General features: G+C 41.2%; 2 protein-coding genes across 5 annotated transcripts in view; one reads left to right on the forward strand and one right to left on the reverse strand.

Annotated features, from left to right (window-relative positions):
• Positions 1-2,257: 2,257 nt before the first annotated feature.
• On the reverse strand, positions 2,258-20,169 carry GDF9 (growth differentiation factor 9). Of its 2 annotated transcripts, none has more exons than XM_028717961.2 (4): positions 19,939-20,169; positions 11,845-11,957; positions 5,996-6,321; positions 2,258-4,374 (listed from the first exon to the last, which is right to left on the reverse strand). In XM_028717961.2, the coding sequence occupies exons 2-4, from the start codon at positions 11,862-11,864 to the stop codon at positions 3,434-3,436; spliced, it is 1,287 nt and encodes a 428-aa protein (XP_028573794.2). In that variant the 5' UTR covers positions 11,865-11,957; positions 19,939-20,169; the 3' UTR covers positions 2,258-3,433. The 2 variants fall into 2 exon arrangements, with proteins under 2 accessions (XP_028573794.2, XP_077780634.1); XM_077924508.1 differs by having other exon boundaries at positions 5,996-10,256; positions 19,939-19,954.
• Positions 20,170-20,549: 380 nt separating this feature from the next.
• Positions 20,550-23,841, forward strand: part of SHROOM1 (shroom family member 1) — a 44,464-nt gene continuing 41,172 nt past the window's right edge. For 2 of the 3 annotated variants that reach the window (XM_077924506.1, XM_077924505.1), the window contains exon 1: positions 20,551-20,771. The gene's annotated coding sequence lies outside the window, so the exon portion shown is untranslated. Of the gene's footprint in view, positions 20,772-23,841 lie in introns of all 3 variants that reach the window. The other variant, XM_077924507.1, reaches the window with a different exon arrangement.

Consider the following 23,841-nt stretch of genomic DNA (forward strand, 5'->3'; position numbering starts at 1 on the left):
CATGGTCACTATACATTTTCTCAGCTGCAAGAGTTGACTCATTAATTGTACTATTCTGCATAGAGAACTGGTACTTGTTTACATATTGCTATTCCTATTTAGATGGAGACAGATTTGGCAGTCAGGGTCATGGCCACCTGCAGCCATTAGCAGAGTGCAAAGGTGAGGAATCAGCCCAACACTGGTTTGCAGCCCAGCACCATAGCATGACTGAGCAAGCATGTAAAGAACTTCACTTTTAGAATAAGACTACAAAATTTAGAATTAAAAGGCCTGCAAAAAAGTGTGTCAATATATCCCCAGCCACCAACATGAAACAGGAGTTGAAGCTCTGAGGGGATTCCCTTTATATTTCCCATCAGCCTGAAACCTTCCCACACAGGGCTACATCAATGAAAAAGGGCTTAGGTTTGAGGTTGGCTGCCAGTTCTGAAATTAAATGCTTTATTTATACATAGCTAGGGAAAAATCTAACAAGGAGAATTAATCAAATGGAATATATAACTTGAGTGGATAAACTTTTTCAGCCAGATGTAGGACTAGCCCATGCTCCGCAGGCCCCTTTGGGCCCACCTGTTGATCAGCTGACATCATTATGACATCAGGCAACAACTTCAAAAAGGCCCTTTGAAATTATGCAGTTACTCCAGTCAGCTGATTGGAGCCTGGGCCCCATTTTGTTTGGTACACTGGTATACAAAAGAATCTGCCACACAGCATAAAGAGAATTATGAAATGAGTACACAGATGTGTCCAAGTCAATGGCAAACTTGGGAAATCTGTAAGGAGAAGGAAAGCACTGGATGCTCTAAGCAACAAAAAGGAGGCTTGTTTCATATGTGGTCGGTATGTAAAAGGCAGCCAAATGTTGGAGAATGGTGTTGGGGTTAATTGGACAAACATATGAAATGAAGCTAGACCCAGGTATATATTTAATTACATTAAATATAATGTCCGAGATGAAAAACATACAGATCTGTATGCCCTCACTATTTTATATGAGAAAACATGGAAAAGTAATTCCTGTCTCCGAGACTGAACTACCACAAAAACTTTGAAAGCAACGTTAAATTATCAAATTGACAGTTCTCGTAAGGGGGAGCACTATATAAAGAAGTTACAGAAATGGATCAGTGATCTGGTAGGCAGGTTTTAGAGGACTGGAGATAAAAAATATATTGTTCAAAGTAATATTCTATGTGTCAAGCTTCTGTACGTACACAATGTGCTGCATGGCAATGATTTGCTTATTGGCTTTTTAGAGAGATGAAGTCTGGTGAGGTCATATTGGAAGCAAGTTCTTCAGAATAGTAGCAGAAACAACGTATGTACCTACTGTTTAGTAAGGAACACAGCTAAGAGCTAATTAACCAACTCTTGTCACAGCACCCACCTCCGTTCTCACAGAGGCATGCCTATGGTGTTCATTGCAAAAATCTTAGTCAACAAAGACCTACTTTAAAAAAAATTAGCACTAGTTGTTTCTTTAGCATGGGCAGGAGCGCTGAACTTCCTAATGTGCACCTCCCAGATCTTGAACAGTTACGGGGCTTAAGCATGCCTTACCTCTCTTCGTTTCCATTTTCCTGTCCACCCCCCAAACCACCAGCATTCCATGTTTCAACTTCCCTAACCACAGATTTAATTGCTCAGCGCACAAGCCCTATGCATGCATTCAAAAGAACATGAATTCAAAGGACCATGCATTGCCATAATGTACCAACTCTCACTTTGCAGTTAAGCTCTCACACCATTTTTTGTACATGCGAACAAGGCTATAGTAGTCAATCTGAACTTCCAGTTCCTTTAGACCCCCCCTGTGGCGGCAGTGAGAACTGTCCATAGAAAACAATGGTGAAATCCAGGATTTTAGTTTAGCTGAGACTGGGCAGCAAGCAATGTGTCTTCTTTGTCCCCCCCACCCCACCCGCTGCCTCCCTAAAGAAAAGGAGAGCAAAGAGAGGGATTTGGTGTTCAGCAGGAACACCAAAGTTTCCTCTCCATGTAGCTGATGAGTTATAGAGGTTTCTTATCTCTCTTTAAACATCCCATAAGTTATTTGTGTTCTGTTTTTAGTTAGCTAGTTAGTTCACATGTCTGGGGAGTCCCACCCAAGGGTTTAGAAGTCACTACCTTGTTTTGGTGTGTTGGCATTTCCCCTTTAACTGATATCGTGAACTTGGGTTGTCAGTGGCCTGTTAAATAAAATGAGTGAATCACAATTATTCTCTAGAAAGAGCAAACAAACAAGCCAAGCTATAACTGCTTCACATTTATTTCCAGCAAGTGTTCAGGTTTACAAACACATTCAGACAGAATTTCAGTTCAGCAACAGAAGAAAGGAATCATTAAAATGCTTTAAGCTAGCTTATCACTGGAAAACCCACCTACTTTTCATTTACAGACATGCTTAACTATGGCACTAGAATGTAACTTTGTGTTTTAATTTGTGTTTAGGTGAATTTTGTTTCCTGTTCATAAACCAACCAGAATAGAAGACAGCAAGCATTTGAACATTTCTGAATGCCATATTTAACAGAGCTCATCAATCCAGTCTGATGTAGGCTCATGGACAAGTTCAACAGATTCCTTCCCAGTGCCCACCATTCAGTTGACAGAAATGTGAGTCACTTCCCACCCCAATCTGTTTGAAGGCACTTCTGTGTAGAACTTAGCAAGAAACTTGCATGACGTCATGCCTGTGTTCCATGTAGAAAGCTGCATGTATGATCTGCATGCAGGTTACAGGTTACTGCCCACTCAGACGTGTCTTCACACAGGATTTTGTAATGTGTTTAGCCACCCTAGTAAGGTGTTTCCTAGACACACAACTAGGACATTTTTTTTTACAATTACATTCTTTTGTAACATGAGAGCCTTCAAAGTTAAACAAAAGGTTATTCATTGCTTTAAACGAACCTTTACATCTGGTAGTCATCATAATAAAGAACAGGAGCTGTCTCAGACAACCAGTTTCAATCACTAAAAGTACTTATTAAAATTAAGTGATTGAGCAGTTAGCAATAATAAAACCTTCTGTGCCCAAACACTTGTCATAAAATTTCTTCAAAATAAAAAATATTTTCAACATGATTAAAGAAGAACACTACAAAAGTGGCATGAAAGGACAGGCATTCTACTTTTTTGCTTATCTAGAGAAACAGCGCTTCCACTCTTCCCCTAGCCAAAACATTTCACAATTCATGTCTCCCCCCCCCCATTTTGAAGAAAGAAAAAAGATAACAAGGAAACCTCCTTATGCCCATACTTTGCCTCTTTCAAATCAGAGGGGGCTAATTAAATGCTGTCCTGAAAATACCTGCCTCAGTACTCCATTCTAAGTCTTTTTTTTCTTTTTCTTTTTTAACCAACAGGCTACTTTCCTTCTACTGTTAAGGGAAAATATCACATTATTAATAAATCAGCACTGGCTTTATTGGCAAGTGCACTTGGTAGCAATCATATCTGCATATTCTTTGTACACAATTGATCCATCAGGCTCTACCTCCAAGACACTCAGGGGGCTGTATTCAGCAGGTATGCAGGAGGGCCTGGGGACAGAGGGGTTTATTTTTTCATGTATGAGGTTCTGTATCATCGAGTGCAGAGGAGAGCTAAAGCGATGCCTAAATACTCTTGGACAGTCACCTTTGCAATAGCGAGGATTGTATCTGTGTGGTGCAATTATCCACCTGTCCCAGCCCAGCTGGCTGAATTTCAGCCTGAAGTTGTGAAGCTTACAGTCATTTTGTGGGAAAAGAAACTGTTCGTAGTACTTACGTAAGTTGTCTATGGAAACTGATTTGTTTTCCTCTTGACCATCTCCATCTCTTCGGTGACGAGGCTTTCTTGTGCTCTGTTTGAGGTCTTTTCCTGCCTCCCTTCTGAGACCTGCGAAAGGACCCCTTTCCAGCCTGGCTTGCATGGAGTTCCTTCTCTTGTGCTTGAGAAAATCCCATGTAGGGTGAGCTTGCTCACTGGTGTCATTGAGGTACAGGAGAAGAGAAAGCGATGCCCGTGTCATATTAAAGGGATCCTGTTTGGAGTTGGAGGGCTGGTTATTCGGGCAAACAATATTCACAGCCATGTAAACGCTTCTATTGTTAGAGGCTATCAGAGGCCAGATAAAAGAGGTCACATCAATCTCAGCCTGTTTGCGTCCAAGTTCAAAGTGGAAGGTCATGGCATGTTCAATAATGGGGTGTGCTTGACCAGAGGCACCACCCGCCTTTACAACCAGAATACCTGTACACGTAACAGCCCACGATTTAGGAAATGGTTTATCAAATGAGTAGAGTAAGACCGACTTGACTAAGTGCTCCAAAGCAGTAACACGGTCCAAGCTGAAGAGGAAGTCTGGTGAATGAAGGTCTCCTGCCAAAAGAAAGAAAAAATACTTTGTACCAATGACAGCAATTTGATCGTAATATTATGTTATTTAAGCAGCAAATTCCTCACAACTCCAGCTTTCCCATAGCATTATAAGTAACAAGGAAGATTTCAATTGTGTGCCTTACTCTAAAGATGCAGTTTATTCCGAGAGCAACCCCAGAATGTTTTAGAGGGGCCAAAAACTTGCATTTCTTTCTCTTGACTTTTCAGGTCTGTTCGACTTCCAAAAAGTTCAGAAACCAAGACGCAGCTTCTAGTTGGCTGCAGGAAGCTCCTGCAGCCAATCAGAAGCCACATTGGATGTTTGGGTTCCAAAGAACGTTTACAAACCGGAACACTAACTTTCAGGTTTGTGGCGTTTGGGGGCCAAAATGTTCAGCTTGCAAGGTGTTCAGGTTCCAAGGTACGACTAATAGGCTTGGCGCCTAACAAGGGCTCCGTTGTTACAAGTTATTAAATCCAAACAGTTCTCTCACACAGTGCTAAACAGATCTATATAAATGCCACCAAAATTATTATTATATTTATATCCCTATATATTTTCCACTAACAGGGACTCAAGGCAGCTTACAGCTAAAGTATAAACAGCTAAAAACATAGGGAAAAAAGCAATCATTAAACAATTGAATGCACACACTCTAATAAAACATACATATCATTCCAAAAAAACATCACAGCTCAATCCCTTTTCTTAAAAATGGGCAGTTCCCAAAAGCCTGTTGCAACAAAAAAGCCTTCACCTGCCAGCATAAGGACAACAAGGAAGGAGCCAGTCTAATTTCTCTAGCAAGGGAGCTGTAAAGTTTGGGAGCAGCCACCAAGAAGGCCCTCTTCCTGTGTCCCAAGCATGCTTGTGAGGGTGGTGGGACCAAGAGAAGGGCCTCCCCTGAAGATCTAAGAGCTCAGGCAGGTTCGCTTGAGAAAGATGGTCTTTTGGTTAGCCTGGACTGAATCCACATAGGACTAGATATGTGACAACCAGCACTTTGAATTGTGCCCAGAAGCAGCCATATGCTCCCTATAACTAGTGCATCACCAGTCTGGCTACAGCTCTTTGAGCAAGTTGCAGTTTCTAAGCACTTTTAAAGGCAGCTCCATGAAGAGCACATTACAGTAATCCAAACTGTGGCCAGATGACCAGACCCATTCCGAGTTTTCTGCCAAAATTAAGATTGGCTTTATTACAATCCCCACTTGGCCTATCCCACAAATAATTAAACAAAACTCTTATACAGTTTTGGATATACCCGCAATAGTAACAATAGAAATCCCGTAATAGAAATCCAGCGTGAAGATACACATTAGAAAAGGATAAATTCCCATTACTACATGCTTGGAAACATGAACTACTCATAGAGAAGATTCATGTGAACTTGACCAGAGAGCTTTTTGACCTCTAAAGGTTGCATACCTACACAGACACAAATATAGGACCAACAAATTGTATTGTTTGTACCTTTATAAGAAGAACAGTACAGAAATTCCATTGATTTACAAGGGCAAGAAATCTACAGATGGGATAATAATTCAACCCCAAAACACCAAGTGTGTGTATGTGAGGTTTTTTGGGGGGGGCATTGTCATCAAATATCTCCTCACTTACCTTTTGTTTGCCCTATGGTGAGGTGCTTGCCTTCAGCACCTGGACTTAAGAGTCGGACTGTGTTATAGAGATGGTTTATCTTTGGGAATCCTTCTTTTGTAGTAGACATTTTATAAAGCCTCTTCATGTATCTCAGGGCTTTGGAATCCAGTTGTGGTCCTGGCACACAATCTCCCAACTCCTGCTGATGGTGGTCAGACAATATCTTGGAAGGTGTAGGCAACTGGCCGTAGCCATTTTCTGCATCTGGACAAAATAACAACACTGGAGGCAGCTCAGAGGCTTCTGACACCAGCGATGTCTGAGATCCCCTTTCATCCTTGGGACTGGGGGAACACAAGACACTATAAAAAAGTAGCCTTAGAGACCACAGACAAACAAGTACTTCCCCAAAAATCTTCATGATGGGGATTTGTCGAAGCAAAGAAACCACCCTTTCCACATGCAGTTCTGGTCAGTCAGTTCTGGTCTGGTCAGTTCTGGTTTCTTAAATAATATCCAGGTGTAATTCCTTTCTAACAAGGCATTAAAGGAAAAAACATACACCTGATGAGATAATCCAGTTTACTGATCATCTTAATACTCCACCGTGTGTCTCTGCTTGTGAAATTGATTGCTAAGCCAGGTCTTCTCCACTCCAAGGCTTAACTAAGCTAACTAGGTAAGTATAGCAAATGCTGTAAACCCAAGCACACCTACCTGGAAGTAAGGCTGCAGGCCCTATATATATACTTAGCTGGAAGTAACCTCAGTTGAACTAAATAAGGATTACTACAAAGTAGACTTCCATAGATTGTACTGTTTTGCTTGCTCCAAATTAACTAAATTGCACCTCATTCTGGAAATGTGCTTAGTTTTAGTACTGTAGTTGCAACATTTCATTGTACAGTGGTACCTCGGGTTAAGTACTTAATTCGTTCCGGAGGTCCGTTCTTAACCTGAAACTGTTCTTAACCTGAAGCACCACTTTAGCTAATGGGGCCTCCTGCTGCTGCCGCTGCGCCGCCACCACGCAATTTCTGTTCTCATCCTGAAGCAAAGTTCTTAACCCGAGGTACTATTTCTGAGTTAGCAGAGTCTGTAACCTGAAGCGTATGTAACCCGAGGTACCACTGTATAGTTGTGCACAACACCGTCACATATGGTTGCTGGTCTTTGATCTGAATTTTACCCCATCATCTTCCAAGAGAAGACAATGATATGTGTAGGACATCATGAAACGTGAGAGAGGTTGGAAAGCCAACGGATCTTAACTATTTGATTTTGCTTTTCAGCCAAAGGGATAAAAAGGAATCAGGAAAGTAGCCTGTTTTTTAATTCTTAAAATTTTATTGATTAATACTGCCTGTAATAATGGGCCAGTGAAACTACAACTTTTTTTAAAAAATCAACTAAGCATGTTTAAACCAAAATAAATGCCAGGAGGATGTCATCAAAGAGATTTCTCTGACCTGGAATGAAGAAAATATTGACTAATCCATATAACGTTGATTGGGTTTCAGATATGTGTTGGGGGAGGGACTTTGAGGCAGAAATCCCAGGCTTCATCAGCAGAATGAGTGCGAGGGCTTCTCAAGTATGTGTGTGCTGGTTTGCTACATTTTGAAATAAGGTGCATTCATTCACATCTTAGGGGTTGGGGGGAAACTGTGATACAATTCAGTTCAGAACCCAAAATTACTTAACTGCACCACTATATGGGACGCTGCTCTTGAAGACCCCTTGACTTTCAGAGGTTTCTTGTGAAGTTTGAGCAGAAAGCCACCGCATATAAAGTCATCTTTACTTTAGTTCCCAATGTGTTCTACGGTGCTTACAGGTAATTGTGCATCAAATTAGTTTGGGGGTTTTATGACTGCTTATTATTCTGCTTTGTTGAAAGTATCTACATAGTTTGTTTTTATTGGTTTGTAGCCATTATCAAATGTTGATTTGAATATATGAGTAGAAGCAGTGTATTTTTTTCAGGGGGTACTCAAGGATACACAGTACTGGCACCTCTTTTTGTTGTTAAAAAGTGTGGCACTTACTGTAACAACTTCATGGTGAGTACCGGCACCTATTTTTCTAGGGGGAAAAGCACTGAGTAGAAGCACAGGGAAAGTATTAAAAACAAACAAACCAGGATTGGAGCTGTGCAGCTTGAATTTATGTCTGTCCAATCAGAAGTCAGCCACATTAACTTTAACTTCTCTCTCAGAAGTGACTAGGCACTGTTTATTATGGGTATATATATATATTCCTCACTATCAGGTTGCTTCAAGACCGTCAGCATTTTGTGAGAGGGATTCCATTGGAAACCAGGAATTTAGGTTTGCACAAGTAAAGTGCATTAAGGTGAAGTCATGCACAGATTTAGACAGCATTGTCATTACATGTGCTGATGACACGTAGCTCTATTTCTCCTTTAAATGATGGTGGGTGCGCTGAATTGATTTCTGGCTTTGGTAATGGACTAGATGAGAACCAGTAAGCTTAATCCACATATGACTGTTACACTGTTAGTTGGTGGTTCCCTAGACTGAATGAATGGGGTTCAGCCCGTTCTGGATTGGGTTGCAGTCCCCTGAAGCATTAGGCGTGCACCTTGGGTGTGCTGCTGGATTCACTGCTGTTGATGGGGGCATAAGAAGACTCCATGGCATGGAGTGCCTTCTATCAGCTTCAGTTAGTGGTCCAGCTGAAGCCCTTTCTAAGTTGGGACAGCCTAGCTTCTGTTATCTCTCCTCTGGTATCCTCTAGGTTAGAACACATTATATGTGGGGCAGCCTTTGAAGGGTGTTCAGAAGCTGCAGCTAATGCAGAATTCAGCAGCCAGATTGTTGACTGGGACTAGTGTGGTTTGAGCATATAACTCTTATTTTTGCCTGACTTCATTGGCCATTGATTGACTTCTGCATTCCATGCAAAGAGCTGGTTTTGATTCATAAAGCCTTATGCAGCTGAGAACACCAATACTTCAAGGACTGCTGCTTCCTGTATTAATCTACATTAACCCTGGGTTTGTCATCAGAAACCTTATTTAATTTTTTTAATGAATTTGAATAATATTTTTTACAATCTGCAAGCTTTTCTTTGTGTGCCTCCTCTGAAAGAGGTTGCTTGAGTTCTCCAGGTGAGAGGGGACCACAGATTTCAACCACTGATTTCTGAAGCAGACCTGCAGATTAGGTTTGGACAAATCTGTCAATTTTGGCTTATCTCATTTTTCCTGTCTATAATTCAGTTTGCCACATTTCCCTATCAGTTTGCAGGTGTGTGTTTTGTTTTGTTTTCTTAAAATCAGGATTTTAATGATCTTTGTACCCTAATATAAATATTTCAGTATGCGGTCTTGACTAAAATACATGTTTGCAATCAATTTTCTGTAACATTATACATTTTTGTGTGTTATTTTCATATATATATGCACGTTTTATAAACATCATCCCTCAGTATAAATATTTTTGAACATGTTTTTGATTAGAGAACTGCATTGCAAAATTCAAGAAATGTGAATTTCAAAGAATAACTATTTCAGCCTAAGCATTGTTTTGGGAGGTGTGAAATAAATATAGGTTTGCACTGAGCTGCAAAACAAAACAAATTTCTTCCTCATTGTTACTGAAGATATGGGCAGAATTAGATTTTCAAATAAAATAGTTGTAGTGCTAGCATTAAATAGCTTTGCCTATGTTGTTGATCATTGTGCCATAAATGACTTCAGTGCAGTTTGTTGATATGAATATACTTATGCCAATGTAGCGTTAATCGTTGCAGGGGTAACAGAATTATAGAGCTAGGAAGGATCTTGGGCTTCATCTAGTCCAAGCCTGCTGAGCACAGATCCTGCATTGTGCAGGTGCACCTTCTTGCCACCAGGGGACGCTGTAGTAACTGTAGGAACATTCAGTTTGGAATGCAAAGTGTTTCTAAGGATGCTGCAGCCTTAAGGGCTTTTCTAGATATTCCTATGCATTACAAATATCTGTAAATTACCCATTTATTAAAGAGGATCCAGAGAAATTCATCAAGGTAGTTCTGTTGCAAAGATAACATTTTCCCCAACCCTCTATTTTGTTTCGGAGAAACTTTCCAGGAATTTTTTTCACTTTGTTCGTAAATACAGTGCTTGTGCTCACAAAGATCCACCAGTAGGTTAGCCTGAGTAACGTCTGAAGGTTGGATTGCTTTGCTGCAGGGTAACAGATATACAATGCTTTAAAATGGGGGAGATGCAGTAGCAAGGGGGATCACTTCTCTTCTTTTACTAATATGAATCCTAAAGATAAATAGAAGAAACAAGATTTTTAAAAATGGCAGGGTACTGTTCTGGTGAAGAAGTGAGAAATGGTAGTTCTATTGAATGTCGCCACTTTTTTTTTTGTCTCCCCCTTTTCATTTTTCAGGGTGGTATTAGATCTCTAAATATGTTTGAAAACAGAAATAAACCCAAAACATTTTAAAGACTGCAACATGGAGCGGGCATGAGAAGAGGGAGTTCTGTTACTCACAGATGCTACCCAGGTAAAGGTAAAAAGGTAAAGGACCCCTGGACGGTTAAGTCTAGTCGAAGGAGACTATGGGGTTGCGGTGCTCATCTCGCTTTCAGGCCAAGGGAGACAGCATTTGTTCTCAGACAGCTTTCCGAGTCATGTGGCCAGCATGACTAAACCGCTTCTGGCACAACGGGGCACCGTGACAAAAACCAGAGCCATGGAAATGTCATTTCCCTTCCCGCCATAGCAGTACCTATTTATCTACTTGCACTGGCGTGCTTTTGAACTGCTAAGTTGGTAGGAGCTGGGACAGAGGGCAACAGGGTGAGCTCCCATTGCCAGGTTCCTTTACTTTCTTATTGGCATCCCAGGCATGACTGTAACTAACAAATTATATGAGGCTCTTCTTGAGGGTGCACCAGTGAAATTTCTCTATTGGCAAACATACACACCAAACCGAAAAACTCCAGTTGTTTTCAGATTTTGAAAAAGTACAGCTGCTTTCAGAATTTGGAACATAGTGAAATTTGCATTCTACAAGGAGAGTTTGACCGGCAACGAAGTGATGCAGGGTGGAATACAGATGTCTAGCTTTGTAGTTAATAGATCCACCATATGCAAAAACAATAAATAAAAACTGTTCATGAATTGCAGCCTGCAGTGAGCTGCTACTTAAAACGGCCTTCTAATAATAGTGTAAGAAGAAGCTGGGAGAGTTTGGGCACATGCAAATTGGACATTTGCCACCATGAAGAAAGTCTACACCCTTTGTGGATTAAACCAAAATATGAAGAGCATGAGCTCTGTTCACTTTTAATTGAAAGGCTCCTTAAAGGTGCAAATCCCCTAGTAATGACTGGTTAAGTCCAGTCAAAAGCGACTATGGGGCTGCAGCACTCATGTCACTTCAGGCCGAGGGAGCCGGCGTTTGTCCACAGACAGCTTTCTGGGTCATGTGGCCAGCATGACTAAACTGCTTCTGGCACAACGGAACACCATGACGGAAACCAGAGCGCACGGAAACACAGTTTACCTTCCCGCCACAGTGGTACCTATTTATCTACTTGCACTGGTGTGTTTTTGAACTGCGAGGTTGGCAGGAGCTGGGACAAAGCTACAGGAGCTCACCTTGTCATGGGGATTTGAACCGCTGACCTTCTGACTGGCAAGCCCAAGAGGCTCAGTGGTTTAGACCACAGCGCCACCTGCGGTACCCGGGTACACCCACAAACACATCCCTGTTCTTGCATAATTACAAAGGACTTGCTAGTGGTGGTGATGAGGAACTGCATTCTCCTGGAGACAATACATTGACATTTAAGTACCTGCTGGGAATTATTATTACATTTTCTAAATTTCTCTATCACTTACCCCAAAATACCCTGTGCCATGTGCAGAGTGCTGCATGGAGTTTAACAACAGAAGTGCTCTTCAAGGATTGACATCTCGACCCACGTTCCAGGTAAGTACCAACTGTAGGATTTCTGAATGGAAAAAGAAGGGAGCTGTTTTGTAAAGCCTGGAGAAAAGCTATTCTTCCCACCTGCCCTCTGGTCTGCTAAGTAAGACTTGATAGACAGCAGTCTACCAGTGATGAGTCTCTTCACTGGCAGAACCCCATCTTTGGAACTGCCTCCTTAAGGAGATGTGTATGGCCTCGTCACTGCTGGTTTTCAGGAGAATTTTGAGGATGCTTTTATCCCAGCTCACATTTCATTAATGTGCTGTGCTTGAAAGCATTTGGCTGCTGGTGGTTTAAATTAATGATTTTGAACAGTAATCTGTTGTTTTTATTGTGCTTCTGATGTTTTATGACTTTTAAAATTTCCTTTTATAGGCTGTCTTGTGAGGGCACTGTGCCCTGAAAGACAAGCCAGGAATTAATTTACATTTCCCTCCTCCCCGTTTTGCTTCAGCAGAAGAATACATAAAATAACCCCCTTTCCTTGTCAGTTGTAACTTGATAAAAATGTCACTCCTTTCCTAAGTTTCTCCCCTCGTCATTTCCAAGAAAGACGCTCGTGTTCTGGGATGGCTTAATTACTGTTGTTGTTGTTTAGTTATTTAGTGGTGTCCAACTCTTCATGACCTCATGGACCAGAGCACGCCAGGCACTCCTGTCTTCTACTGCCTTCCGCAGTTTGGTCAGACTCATGTTAGTAGCTTCGAGAACACTGTCCAACCATCTCATCCTCTGTCGCCCCCTTCTCCTTGTGCCCTCAATCTTTCCCAACATCAGGGTCTTTTCCAGGGAGTCTTCTCTTCTCATGAGATGGCCAAAGTATTGGAACCTCAGCTTCAGGATCTGTCCTTCCAGTGAGCACTCAGGGCTGCTTTCCTTCAGAATGGATAGGTTTGATCTTCTTGCAGTCCATGGGACTCTCCAGCACCACTTCCATACATCACTATGTACTGGGAAAACCATAGCTTTAACTATACAAACCTTTGTCGGCAAGGACATGTCTCTGCTTTTTAAGATGCTGTCTAGGTTTGTCATTGCTTTTCTCCCAAGAAGCAGGCGTCTTTTAATTTTGTGACTGCTGTCACCATCTGCAGTGATCATGGAACCCAAGAAAGTAAAATCTCTCACTGCCTCCATTTCTTCCCCTTCTGTTTGCCAGGAGGTGATGGGACCAGTGGCCATGATCTTAGTTTTTTTGATGTTGAGCTTCAGACCATATTTTGCGTTCTCCTCTTTCACCCTCATTAAAAGGTTCTTTAATTCCTCCTCACTTTCTGCCATCAAGGTTGTGTCATCTGCATATTTGAGGTTGTTGATATTTCTTCCGGCAATCTTAATTCCGGCTTGGGATTCATCCAGCCCAGCCTTTTGCATGATGAATTCTGCATATAAGTTAAATAAGCAGGGAGACAATATACAGCCTTGTCGTACTCCTTTCCCAATTTTGAACCAATCAGTTCCATATCCAGTTCTAACTGTAGCTTCTTGTCCCTCATAGAGATTTCTCAGGAGACAGATGAGGTGATCAGGCACTCCCATTTCTTTAAGAACTTGCCATTGTTTGCTGTGGTCAACACAGTCAAATGCTTTTGCGTAGTCAATGAAACAGAAGTATATGTTTTTCTGGAACTCTCTAGCTTTCTTCATAATCCAGCGCATGTTTGCAATTTGGTCTCTGGTTCCTCTGCCTCTTCTAAATCCAGCTTGCACTTCTGGGAGTTCTCAGTCCACATACTGCTTAAGCCTGCCATGTAGAATTTTAAGCATAACCTTGCTAGCGTGTGAAATGAGTGCAATTGTGCGGTAGTTGGAGCATTCTTTGGCACTTCCCTTCTTTGGGATTGGGATGTAGACTGATCTTCTCCAATCCTCTGGCCACTGCTGAGTTTTCCAAACTTGCTGGCATATTGAGTGTAGCACCTTAACAGCATCATCTTTTAAAATTTTAAATAGTTCAGCTGGAATATCATCACTTCCACTGGCCTTGTTATTAGCAGTGCTTTCTAAGGCCCATTTGACTTCACTCTTCACTTCACTATCTGGCTCAAGGTCAGCAACCACACTACCTGGGGTGTATGAGACATCCATTTCTTTCTGGTATATTTCCTCTATGTATTCTTGCCACCTCTTCTTGATGTCTTCTGCTTCTGTTAGGTCCTTACCACTTTTGTCCTTTATTATGGTAATCTTTGTACGAAAAGTTCCTTTAATATCTCCAGATTTCTTGAATAGATCTCTGGTTTGTCCCATTCTATTGTTTTCCTCTATTTCTTTGCATTGCTCGTTTAAGAAGGCCTTCTTGTCTCTCCTTGCTATTTTTTGGAAATCTGCATTCAATTTCCTGTTGGACAGCCTCGTTGGACAGCCACTTTGCTTTCTTGCATTTTCTTTTCATTGGGATGGTTTTCGTTGCTGCCTCCTGTATAATGTTACGAGCCTCCATCCATAGTTCTTCAGGCACTCTGTCCACCAAATCTAAATCCTTAAACCTGTCCCTCACTTCCACTGTGTATTCATAAGGGATTTGATTTAGATTGTATCTTACTGGCCCAGTGGTTTTTCCTACTTTCTTCAATTTAAGCTCAGGACTACATTTGGCAAATTGAATGCCCCTGTAACCCCCCAAAAGATGGCAGAACAACTTCTATCTATGGATTTTTCCCCCACAGCTGATTCAATTAGGAAACCTGGAAAAGGGTATTGCTTCTGTATTTGAAAGTTTGCATGTAATAAAGCAACAGCTGTCAGACCAATTTCTCATACCAAAATATTTTTCTCCTCAGTTCTGCTTTCTGGAAGGTTGATAGTTGCTACCCTAACATGGCTGTTCTGACTTCAGTATAGGGATGTGTGAATCTGTCCATTTCAGTTTTTCACTATTCAAATCTTAAAGTCAGTCCTCCCCATTTCCACATGGTTTCATTAGGAATTTGGGTTCTTCTTTTTTTTAATCCTCCTGAAAATCCTCCAGCATCTTACTGTGAACCAAATTTTCCTAATACACACAGGTATGCGAACACTCACTATACGAAACTCCAGAAAACCTGGAGACAAACTTTGTCTTTGCGATTACTGGATTGCTTAGTGACTGTGCTGTGTTACGTAGTCAAAGCTATCAAAGGATAAACAGCTTTACTGATTATAGTAACAGACTCTGGTCATCCTTATTTGTTTCCATTAACTAAACTATCTACAGATGTTGGTCAGGAGCCTGAGCATAGGGGCAAGGTTGGTGACCAGGCTGTGGGCCAGTAAAGTTCACTGAGCATTTTTTTTCTAAGGCAAAGTGACTGGTGCGACTCAAAGGGGGTGTCAGTCTCGTGGAGCAGATGGAGATGGGGAGGGCGAGAGACTGGGCTGATCCATTCTTCCTCTTGTTCCATGGTTTTCGCCAAGGGAAAACTGCTCTTCAGTGCTCAGTTGAAATAAACAGATCAGGTTTCTACAGATTTCCATTTGTTCCGATGTAGAGCTAAAGAGTGGGCTTTCCTTGGGAAAGAGCAGGGCAAGGGGGAAATCTCTCAGACTCATGCTTTCTAGGCACGGGACAAGCGGAAGTGTGAACGAGCCGTGTCAGGCAGATCTAGACTGCAGGGAAGCAGTGTGTCCCTGACCTTTCCATAGCGAGATAACACAGGACTGATGCTACGCACACCCAGGAAGGAATGTCTATGGCTCTAAACCAATCACAGCCTAAGGGATCCCTAAAGCAACGAGGTGAGATGAGGAAGTTCTGCACTTCTTTTGGCCTTTTGCATTGGCCAAATATTTATCTGTAGCATATATTTTATCTATTAGAATATTAAAATTTTATTTTTATGTTTCAGTAACCCAGAATTGAGCGTTTTTCTTTAGCTCTACCTTTTTGAATTTGTTAAGGAGAGTGGAACTTGCTGCCCCCCACCTCCCACATTTTCTTTCTCTTCATAGGTAACCCTCTGAAATACTAGTTTGCAGGGTCGTCTTATGAAAATTCAAACTGCTGCAAACGTATCTGTTGAGCGCTTTCTTTCCCATTAGTTACTGCATTCCTTAACATTCCACAGACCTCATGAGATCTGCTTTCTTTTGCTAATGAAAGGGAATGGCACTGTTGCAAAAGTAGCTTTTCATTCCCCCCCCCCCTAACTGCAAGGCTTTATGGGCAATCTGCGCAAGGCAGTAATTTACTTTCTTGTTAGGGCACTTAAGAAGGGTCATAAGTGTGCCCTATGCAAGAACCAAAAGACACTGTTGCAACAGGTAAGAAAGTGGGGGCAGGCAAGGTTAGCAGTGATAATGCCACCTGTTGCATCCTTTCCTTTGAGTCAAATTCTGAGCCACTTAAGCCAGTGATTTGCTGAGCTCTCCCTAGACAAGAAACAGTCCATTCATTTGCCAGGCTGTCAGCAGAGCCTGCTTGCTGTAATGCTCATTGACTGGTGAAGGTTTGATTCTTATCACAAAACATTCCTTCCTGCAACTTCAAGTCATATGCAGCTCAGTGGAGAAGTCTAGTGGGGACAGACAGATTGTGATTCCGGCTGCAAAGATGCCCATTACTACAAGGAAAATTGGGGCATGTCCTACGTGAGGATTTGATTTAGAAAGATGATCTGTAGTTCCAAAATCTTTAGACAAAAGTTCTCAAGCTGTATTCTTTGAACCATACAGCATTACACTGACATTAGAGGTTGTTCTAGGAGGGTGGCAGGTATTAGTTAAATCCTCAAACCGCAATGGAAAGATAATAAAATCCAAAGATTAAAATATATAAACACAGGCCATGGTTCTAATCAAATCCAGAGATTAAAATGTATAACCCAGTCCACTTGCTGCTGTCCTTGCAAATGTTTATATTAAGAGAGGGTATGCATCCATTGGCAAATGCAACAACACTTTTTGGCCCTATGGGCGAAGTGTTTAGGATGTTATAGTAACCTCACTGCTTCTCAAAATGTATGAAACTGTACATCATAGCTTACTCTGTATTTTCACATCAACCTAGAAAACTCACTGGGTGCACTCACCAGCATCAGCCACTTATTTAATTTGTTTAGTGCACTACACTATTTTTAAATTATTTTTTAAAATGTGGATTTTTATATTCTGTGTTTGGTATTACCCTTAACACAGTGGCTACGAGTAACCTAAGGCTGCAAGGCTCTTTTAAATCAGAGCTTTTTCAGTGTTGATGTCAGGCATGGGTAGGCAAACTAAGGCCTGGGGGCCAGATCTGGCCCAATCGCCTATAAATCCGGCCCGTGGATGGTTCGGGAATCAGCGTGTTTTTAAATGAGTAGAATGTGTCATTTTATTTAAAAAGCATCTCTGGGTTATTTGTGAGACCTGCCTGGTGTTTTTACATGAGTGGAATGTGTCCTTTTATTTAAAATGCATCTCTGGGTTATTTGTGGGGCATAGAAATTCATTCATATATATTTTTTCAAAATACAGTCCGGCCCCCACAAGGTCTGAGGGACAGTGGACAGGCCACCTGCTGAAAAAGTTTGCTGACCCCTGATCAGGTTTGTGGAGCTGCTTGCTTGTGAAGCTCTGCCAGACTTCCTCCTTTTTAAACTGGAGGCAGATACTCCATTTATTCCAGTCAGCTTTAAAAGTATGAACTGTGTTTTACAGTGCAATCTTATACCTGTCAGTTCAGAAATATGCCCCATGGAGTTCATTGAGACATGCTTCCAGATAAGGTTTAGGATTAGAACCTCACTCTGTTAATGTTGTTTTTGTTGTTGTCGTCTGTTTTAAGGCTTTAAAGTTTTATACGGCGCAGCTTATTTTTATTGTGTTTTAAAATTTTGTTCTGTTTCAAGGTATCTGACATATTATTTGATGTCATTTGCGCTATTGTAGAAAAATGTATTGGTTGTGTTTTGGCAGAAAAGCAGTATGAAAATATTAAACTAGATACAATTTTATTAATGATAAAAATGACCTAATGGATAGGTAGGGTGTTCAGTGTGTCCTTAGGACAATGTGCTTTTCAATTGTGCACTACAGTGATGTTGTGTTTTAGGATACCTCTAAATGTGCAGTAGTGGAGTAATGGACATGACTCTGTACAAGAGGCTACAGACCACCCCTACAAAAGTCAGAAGTCTATGCATGTACACATCTCTTCATTCCCCATCCAAGCAAGCAAGTGGATAATCATACTCTAAGGATGCATTTTGGTCACATAAAATCCCATGGAGCAGAACCAGTGAGGGATACAGCCTGGGGAGAAGGGTGCAGTCAGGGGAGAGTTGTGAGGGCAGACAGAGGCTTGGAGGGCTGCAATTGGCACTGGGCTTGAAGGTCTCCAGCCTGATTTAATATGTGGTGACGTGGGATATATTTAGCTCCACCCTCTTGTTAAACACACCTGATTAAAAAGTTAGAGTATAGACATCTTGCTTAGTCAGAACTACTCCCCCCCTCCTTTAACTTCACATACTTTCTTATCAGTAGAAGTATTTTCTACATTGTCAGCCTCTCTACAGGAGGAAATACATTTTTCCCAAGCACCTTTTATACCAAGTCAAAGACTTGTTCTGCAGCTTGGTTAAATATTATCCGGTTCTTGTAATACATCAGTTCTCAAGTACAAATGTGAGATTCACATGAAAGGTCTTTCTCAGGGTGCCTTAGGCTCAGTCCTATACCAATTTACCCAAGTGTAAGTCCCATTGAACTCACTGGGGCTTGCTTCTGAGTAGACATGCCTAAGATTGCGCTGTAAGTATTTAGTGTGTCATTGTCACTCCTTTCCACTTTTATGGGGCATCCATACGATGGCATCATCAAATCGTCGTGGTCCTGTGTTTTCCTACGCTGCTTCCATCCTTTCTCAGACTGCCTTCCAAAAAGACTTGCCAAATCTGACTTCCCCCAAAAAATGGAACATCTGCTGCTGTAGATTGCTTTAGACTACTCCTCCACCCTTCTAAGAGGCATGTTTCTGACATGTGCAGTGATATATCAGGCAGGGTGAACCTATTGCCATTTCTGTGCACCTTCACAGGCTGGGTGCCATTTTATTATCATGCTTATTTTTAAATTCAGTCTTTTAATTAGAGCTATAATATCTCCAGCTATATTTTTAAAGGAAAAATTTGTGAAATAATACTGAAATGAAATATCATTAGGATGTTCAAGTGGGGGGTAGAATGACAATAATAACCTCCACTGCCTTTTTTGGCTGCTGCCATTTTAAGCAACATATTAATTCACACCCCCACCCCACGTATGAAATTTGCCCTAAAATGCACTTTAATAATTTTTGACGTCCTGATGTCCTGAAAGTAATCACAAAGTTGTCATTTAAATAGGCATATTCATGCAAATTAAAGAACAGAATTTAAAAATTGGTGTGTAGTGGAGGGAGTTTGTTCAGGGGAATGTACACCCCCCAAAAAAGTGCTATGTCCCATTCCGAAGTGTGGAAAGTCAATTGTAATTCCACTTGTATCTTACAGCAGAGAAGCAGTGATTAGTACAGCTCCTAGCTGTATCCATCCAGATACATCTCCAACCAGCTTTATTCATACCTTATGGAGCAAAATCCAAATAAGACCCATGGGTTTTAAGAGTTCATTATCCATAACTCAATGTAAATATACCTGTGTTTTCAGTAAGCTGGGAGGTTTTCCTGCTAAAGAGACATAGGTAAATCTGGTTCTTATTCTGCCTCTAGAATATTACGATTTTTGTTTGTGAGAACAATCCCACAAGCTACACCCATAAGAAGAATACAAAGCAAATTGTTTATAAGACAGGCTAATGATCCATCTGGTTCATTATGGCCTACCTGGGCTGGCAGCGCCTCTCCAAAATCTCAGGAAGCCCTTATTCCAAGCTCTGTTGCATGAAAACTTTTTTGCTGGATCTGCTGAGGTTGAACTCGACATCTCACACCTGCAATGCAATTGCTACTGCACAGCTGCAGCCCCTCCCAGTAGTTATTTATACCTTGGAGTTTCGCTTTTTATTGTCTTAATTCTGGACCACTGAATTCAAATACATACCTGTTGGACACCTGCGTAGATAGGAGTATGAATTCTTCATACACCATGATTTTCCTCGTGCATATAATTTGCAGGAGTACTTTTGTGAACAAACACCATAATTAGGAAAGCAACCATTAGCTGGCCATCCTCTTTAGAAAGGCCTAACTTGTGCCTCTGTACTCCAAATATATTCCTTACAAAGAGCTGGAAACATTCCTATCAAAATGTTGCTAATGTCTGGCAAGTAGAGAGAGAGAAAAGAATAAACAAGGAAGTAATAAAAGACTCTTTCCCTTCAGAAACAAATGAGTCATGTGAGGTCTATACTATAAGCAGAGAGCATTATGAATGTGCGGCTGCCCTGTGTGCTGTTTCAATACCTTAAAAGATTCTAGTTACTAACTGAGCCTTGAGCTGGACTGTAATCAGTGGCGTAAATCCTCCAGTTTATCCTTTTGTCCTGTGCTGGCGGGTGCTTTCCCTTTTCTCTTTTGCATGAGGAGATCTGGGTCAGGCTGAAATGCTTTTACTCTGAAGCCAGAGTTTCAGGTTCATTATTCTAGCCCCACCTACTTTCCCATGATTGGACAGGGAATCCTTCCAATTACCTTTATGATCTAAAAGTAGCTAGGGGAACCAAAGAAAACTCAAAAGAAGCAGAGTCCTCTCTCACTGTGCTTTCGGAAATTGCACTCCTGTGTGGGAAGAGAGTTAAAGGAATAAGAGCAACATTTTGCTACTTGCCAGCACTCCAAGGGAAACAATACTGTCTGTCAAAACCTCGATCTCCTTCAGCCAACAGCTTGGGAAGTACAGTTAAAACAGAGGCAGCACCAAATGATGGCAAGCAGGTAATTATCAAGGGTTCGCTTGACAGCCTATCTTTAGAAATGACAAATTCAGTTGGGGGCGAGGGGAGAGATGACATATAGTATAGACATTATATTGATTGGTTCTGATTCCTGGTTATGCGTGTACACATCTGGAGGCAATAAATCATTAAGGAAGGTGAATGGGTTTTATAGAGGAAGGTGGATTTGAAACTGCCAGTGGGAGATTGAGAAAGGCATTCTGTTTTCTTCTTACACAGTTTAGAGTTCAGTGATGTGGTACTTCAGGACGCAAAATGTGTAACTGACCATTTGAACCCAGTTTGTTGCATTTTTTTAATGTGAAAAAATGTTAGCAGTGCAAGGAAGTTGTCTTCCTGTTTGAAACCTAAGGAAAATGGAGGTGAAAACCATAAAGAATGCATTGAAATTCTGTGGGGCTTTTTTTATTTGTATTGGAGCTATAGCTGACTTGCTTTTATAGAATTAGAATAAAAGTAAAAAATAAAAAAACTGCAGCGTCGTCTGTGCTAGCCTTATATAGTAAGATTATATCTTGTCTAGAGTAAGAGTCCTTTATTATTTTAGAATGAGCTAGGCTCAAATTCAGAACCACTTTAGTCCTATACCTGGATTAATTCATTTTCCAGAGATGTTTTACTGACTGCGGTAGGATCACTTAAGAGTCAGTACAAGGCTGCGGCCATCAGATTTGCCACATTTCCCTCAATATGCACCAGTTGGAAGCTAAATGGAAGCTTTATTATTCATTCGCAAAGCATTTGTAACAATTGCAAGGGCAGCAGTTACCTTTTCCATTACAGCTGTGTGGTACAGGGATCCATTAATGGGATTCTCTCCTGCTGCTGCCAAGGAAATAAGCAGAGCTGTGTAGAAACAGCTACTCCGTCTCGACTAAAAACTTCAGGGAATAAAGGCTAGCAATTTGAGATTGTGTAAACTTTTGCACAATTTTGAAACGAAAGAAATATCCACATCGGCTGAGAGCCTACATATAGGAGCAGGGCTGGCCCAAGACATTTTGGCACCTGAGGTGGGCTCCAAAATGGCACCCCCCCCTCCTCGCCAGGGAAGAAGGAGTGAGGGGAGATCTACCTCAGGAACAAGGGGGAGGGAGGAGAAAGATTGGCATTGGGATCTGCTGCCCCTGTGAATTCTGCCTCCAGAGGCTATTACCTTGCCTCTTGAATCAGCTGGCACTGAATAAAGATCTACATTTGGATCTGCTACCCCAGTAGACCCTGCTGCCTGAGGCAGTTGCCTTACCTTGCCTCATGGGTGGGCCGGCCCTATACAGGAGTCTCATAGCTGCTTTGAGAAAAGCAGGTTATAGCAGAATAATAGTGCCTTCTACCAGCTTTGGCTAGTAGCCCAAGTGCAACCCTATCTAGATGAGGATAACATGTCTTCAGTGATCTATGCCTTGGTAACGTCACCACTGGATTACTGCAACGTTTTAGGGGGCCTGCAACTGCAGCTGGTGCAGAATTCAGCAGCCAGATTATTGAAAGGAATCACACAGTCCAAATGCATAAATCCAGTACTGCACTGGCTGCTAATTTGTTTCTGGGCCCAATTCAATGGGCTGGTGTCAACCTATAAAACCTTGTGTGGCTCAGGTTCTTTGTGCCTTGTGGAAAACTTTTCTGCACATGAGCCTGCCTGGATCCTGTGGTCAGCATTGCAGGTGCTTCTCTGTATGCTTCCAGCCAGTGAGGGTTCAGAGGGCAGTGAGAAGACTGTGGGTCTTGTTAGTAGTGGCCCCCTGTCTTTGGAATGCTCTCCCCAGGTATTCCTGGGGCCAACACTGACAAATTTTCAGTGTCAAGCAAATCTATTTCTTGCTCTCTAGGTATGTATTTGTTAATTTTTGTTTGCAACAGCTAGTGGTATTCCCTTCTTTGGGGGCTTTTTCTGGGCGTTAGAGCTGAGTTGTGTGTGGAAGGATTGTTTTTCTGATTTGATTAGCTTGTGTTGCATGTTGGTTTTAAATATGTTGTATTGTATATTTTACTAATATTTGTTCGTTTCTTTGAGACATTTGTGTAAAATGGCTAAACTCAGTAATGAAAATGAGAGATTTGCTGTTCAGTCCTTTGCATATTTACTCAGAAGTAAATTCCATTATGTCCAATAGGTCTTATCCCCTAGTTGGCATACATAGGCTAGCTGACTTAATCTGTGTCTGTGTTGCGTGATCGTTGCCAGGAAACTTAAAACAGATATGTAATAATTGCTTAAAAAAAAAAGTTAAGAACATTTCAATCATATTCAAAAACCACCTATTTCACTTAATGTAGTTCTGCTTTCAAGTGGAAATGCCATACAAAAATACCATACAAACCCATTTGAAAGATTTTTTTGGGATTAATGATTAAAATTATTCCTGTTTCACTAAACTGAAGATGCATAAACTCAAGGAGAAATTTTATTTAAAAAAATTCTCATCAATAAATTTGACAAGGTGGCAAACAGTAATACATAAGTTAAACAATACATAACACTATATACAACACGGCAATAAAACAGACTATAAAAACAAAATACTCATAAGAGGAATAATAGGAATCAGCCAGTCAAAGTCTATAATTCTCAAGGTTTTACTGACTTTACTATGGTTGGAAAAAGTTCTACAACCAAAATTGTTAAATTGCATCAGATAAGATATTGGTCTGAGTTAGAAACTTTGTATAGAAGGCATGGGCTTCTAACAAGGATGCTATTTCAGTAATGATTGAGAGTCTGAGAAAGCTTTAGAGGCCCACTTTTGGATATATTAAATATTAAACTGCAAAAGCAGTGTATTTTTAAGTGCATTTGTTATGAAAGGTTAAAAATACCCACCACAGCTATAGCAGTAGCAATGCATCATCATCAAAGGTTAAACAGGTTGAAGCAAAGGCATTTCTGCCCTGGAATGCATACCGAAAATCAGCTCATTAACTGGTTGATAAAATTATTTTAATATGAGGCCTGGGATGGCATTAAACTACCCATTAATATAACGATTTCTGCTTGTGAAATAGAATTTCCCCCCACTCCCCTGGTGTGCCCTATGCCCCCACGATCT

The sequence above is a fragment of the Podarcis muralis genome, chromosome 2 (assembly GCF_964188315.1).
Source record: "Podarcis muralis chromosome 2, rPodMur119.hap1.1, whole genome shotgun sequence".
NCBI lineage: Eukaryota > Metazoa > Chordata > Lepidosauria > Squamata > Lacertidae > Podarcis > Podarcis muralis.